Genomic DNA, 4,200 nt, shown 5'->3' with positions numbered 1-4,200 from the left:
TATTATCATCATCATATTAATGATTATTAACATTATTATCATTATTATTATTATTATTATTATTATTATTATTATTATTGTTGTTGTTGTTGTGGTAGTGGTTGTCATCGTCGTCGTCGTCGTTATTGCTGTTGTTGTTGCTGTTGCTGTTGTTGTTGTTGTTGTTGTTGTTATTGTTCTGAGCAGTCCAGTCAATCTATGTAGACTTCAACATAATGTCAAAAACTCTTTTGCTTCTTTAAAACGCTATGCATGTGCACACGGGCAAACTCTCAACCGGCACAGAGAAAAACAAGTAAATTACGCGCCCAAAGGAATATCATATATTATACATCTTACATGCACCTACTAAAGAAGAACTATATAAGAAAATCACAATGTATAATAAATTAATAAGCGATTAAATGTATTAACGGCATTCTTAGTGACTGTGTCCCGCTGTATTTGTACACATTATAATCGGATAGCTTCATGCGTCTACGTAATATGAAAATCAATTAGCAGTTTTCATCTGTGCAAATATCTGGGAGGCAGCATTAACTTATTACCGTTAATGGCAATGCACACTCATAAATCAATGTAGAATGCTCGGTCCACACACCGATGCGCTTCTGGTACAAATATGCTAGGTGAAAATTTGCTTGTTGGATCAGCCCGAATGATACCATCATCTGTCTGTCTGTCTGTCTGTCTGTCTGTCTGTCTGTCTGTCTACATAATGTATCGTACACCACTTAAGGGGTTGTTGTAAAGTGTGTTGTAAAGATTCGGGCTGCCAGTTCGTGGACTGTCTCCCCTGGCTTCTTGTTTTGTTTCCTGTCCTTCTTAGACAAAACAACGAGAAAAGTAAAAACGTGTAAAAAGGCCGACCAACGTCTCGTGCTGTTCACTGTTCTTTTAAGAACAGAACACCGAGAAAGCGTGAGCCGTAAAACATAATTTTAGCGACGTAACAAGCTGCTGCCAGTCAGAGACCAGTCGTCTGTCTCGCTCACAGTCCCAGGATGAGTTGATCAAACTGCTGCGAGAGCAGATGAGTCAACAGCAGCAGCAGATGGAGGTGTTACTGGCCATAGTCCAACAGAAGAATACCGTTATCAGCACGAAGTTTGGAGAATTTGACCCCTCTATCGAGCTCTTGTCGGATTACTGGTCCAGATTCGAAACCTTCACTAAGGCTAACGCTATTCCAGACGACCGGCGTGCAGAAATATTCCTCACAAACCAGTCCAATGTCGTCTACAAACTGCTGATGAATCTGTCCCAGCAACAGTCGCCACCAAGGGACATCAACAGTCTGTCAATGACGGAGATCGCAGCCCACACGACAGATCAATACAACCCTAAACGCTTCATAGTGCGAGAACGGTTCAGGTTCTGGACCAACACAGAGAGGAAGCCAGGGGAGACCGTCCACGAACTGGCAGCCCGAATCAGGCAAGAAGCTGCCACGTGCGACTTTACCTCCATTAGTGACCCGCTGGATGAAGCCATGAGGACTCAGTTCGTCTACTCCATCCACAATGAGGCAACCATTAAAGCCCTCTTTAAAGTTAAGGACGACGAGCTGACCTTTGCTCGTGCCATCGAATTTGAAGCAGAGGCAGAGGAGGATTCAAAGGCCGCAAAAGAGACATTGTCTCAGGACACGGCCGTCCACAAAGTCGGGCAGTCTCAGAGACGAACGCCAGGAAAGCCGTTCTGGCCTAAGCAGCAGACAACACTTTAACACAAGCCTCATCACGAGAAGAAAGGGCCGCAACAGAAACGCTCCACCAGATGTGACGGAGTCCATACATCTGATAGCTGTCGTTTTGCCACTGCCACATACCGTTTTTGCAACATCAAGGGCCACATTGAGGCGGCATGCCGTAAGAAGAAAAGCCAGCGTGTCACGATTGTGAAGACGGTCAAGGCTTCAAGCAGGAAGCCCATTACACAAGATTGCTTCATATCGGGGCATCCGGTCCAACTAGAGGTCGACACCGGCTCTTGAGATAATTTCATCTCCTTGAGCACATGGCGCCTGCTCAACAGCCCCAAGATGGCACCAACAAGCAGCCACTACCGGTGTGCCTCTGACCAAGACCTTCCTGTCCTCGGAGTCATCACAGCTCCGACTACGCTGGCTAAGGACGACAAACCCAAACAACAAAAGTTCGTCGTCACCCGTCTGCAGCTGAACCTCCTCGGTCGAGAATCATGCAGAAGCCTAGGTCTATCCCTGGACCAGCTCCTTTACAACAAAGTCAACAAGGTCTTCCAGGACATCAAGCCTGATACTTCCCTGCAGAGCTCCTGCCATCAACTATGTCAGGAGTTCCCAGACTTGCTCAAGAAAGAGCTGGGGACACTCAAGGACTTCGAGCTGGAGGTCCAATTCAAGCCAGACGTCCAGTCAGTTTTTCACAAGCCTCGTCCAGTCCCTACTGCAGTACAGGAAGACCTGGATAGTGCCATTAAAGCCGGCATCAACAGAGGTATCTGGGAGCCAGTCCAGTTCAACTCATATGGTACGCCAGTGGTACCTATCAAGAAGAAGTCTCCACAAGGTCAGAGCAGTATCAGAGTCTGCGGTGACTACTCTGTCACTGTGAACCAGCAACTGGAGACACATCGTCACCCGATGCCACAGCCGGAGGATCTCATGCGGAGACTGGGTCGAGGCCACTGTTTCACGAAGATTGACCTCGCTGACGCATACAATCAGATCTGCCTTGGCCCAGAGTCGCAGAATAAGCTTGCACTCAGCACTCACAAAGGCGTCCTGCTACAGAAACGCCTGCCGTTTGGAATAACCTCTGCTCTCGGTTATTTCCAAGAAATCATGGACCATTTAACTCAAGACCTGCCTGGTGTTGCCGTCTACCTGGACGACATCCTTGTCAGCGGTAACAATGCGGCGGAACACCTGCAGAACCTCCGAGGCCTGCTCCAGCGTCTACAAGACAAGGGACTACACTGCCCGTTGGAGAAGTGCTCCTTTGCTCAGCCTTTTGTAGAGTACCTGGGACACTACCTTTCCAAGAACGGTATTGCTAAAGGTCCAAAAACAGATGCCATCATGAAGATGCCAGCACCTTCCAACGAGTCCAGCTTGAGATCTTTCTTAGGCCAATTCAAGCTCTGGCAGCAAATCGACTGGCCAGATGGGCTCTCACTCTGAGCCAATACGACTACTCCATAGAGTATCGCAAGACATCAGCGCACGGCAACGCAGACCCAGAGAAGATACAACCAAACCCAGAAGGAGGCCCTGGCTATCATCTTTGGTCTCAACAAGTTCCACCAGTTCCTCTACAGTCGACGTTTCATCCTGGTGACAGATCACAAGCCGCGGATTGCCCTCTTTGGACCAACGAAGCAAATGTCCTGCTAAGGGAATGAACCACAAGCAGGTCTTATTATTTCCCTTACATAACAGTCTGTCTGTCTGTGTGTCTGTCTGTCTACATAATGTATCGTACACCACTTAAGGAGTTGTTGTAAAGTGTGTCTCAAACAATTTAGTGAAATCATGTAATTAAGAACAATTAATGCTTTTTACAGAAAAAGAGAAAAGCTAAAAAAAAGGCATTTTGAAAAACAAGAGAAGAGCAAACCATGTTTTTTCTTAGCCTTCAGTTTGACAGGGCTACCAACGATAAAAATGAAATGCCTCTCGCTTAAAAGCACATTAGGATAATAATAATTTTATTGAGCAGAAACAAAAGGGGCAGAATCAAATTAGCGAGACCGTGAATGCGATAGCTATACGTGTGCCACCTCATTCAAATTATAACACACACATGTGCAACACGCACAACCACACACGCTTACACACGCGCGCGCATTCACACGCATGCACATTCGCTCAAACATATACATAGAAACACACACACACACACACACACACACACACTCTCTCACTCAAACATACTCACTCAAAAACATGCACAATGTCAAATACACACACTCACAAACACACACACACACACATACACACACTGACACATGAGCACATACACTCTCTATTAGCGTATACGTTTAACACCCCCCTCCCCCAACCACCCCTTCTGGCTGTCCCGCCTCCCACAAACAACAGCAGCACACATACAGAAAGACAGACAGATAGACAGACAACCATCCTTCCATTTTTCCGTCTATACAAACACATACACACATACACACACACACACACACACACACACACACACACAT

General features: G+C 46.4%; 2 protein-coding genes across 2 annotated transcripts in view; one reads left to right on the top strand and one right to left on the bottom strand.

Annotated features, from left to right (window-relative positions):
- LOC101847992 (alpha-mannosidase 2) overlaps nt 1-4,200 on the bottom strand; it is a gene marked incomplete in the record, with an annotated part of 101,594 nt that overhangs the window by 16,062 nt on the left and 81,332 nt on the right.
- On the top strand, nt 2,045-3,166 carry LOC106013008 (uncharacterized protein K02A2.6-like). Its single transcript, XM_013087581.1, has one exon. It carries the CDS (start codon nt 2,045-2,047, stop codon nt 3,164-3,166), a length of 1,122 nt encoding a protein of 373 aa, XP_012943035.1.

This window comes from Aplysia californica, unplaced genomic scaffold, assembly GCF_000002075.1.
Source record: "Aplysia californica isolate F4 #8 unplaced genomic scaffold, AplCal3.0 scaffold00605, whole genome shotgun sequence".
NCBI classification, from domain to species: Eukaryota; Metazoa; Mollusca; class Gastropoda; order Aplysiida; family Aplysiidae; genus Aplysia; species Aplysia californica.
Note: the sequence above shows the minus strand (reverse complement) of the source record. Positions and strands in the feature narration are given on the sequence as shown.

Bases quoted from the DNA above. Each gene is read 5' to 3' on its own strand.
- LOC106013008 (XM_013087581.1), top strand. From the start codon at position 2,045: ATGGCACCAACAAGCAGCCACTACCGGTGTGCCTCTGACCAAGACCTT.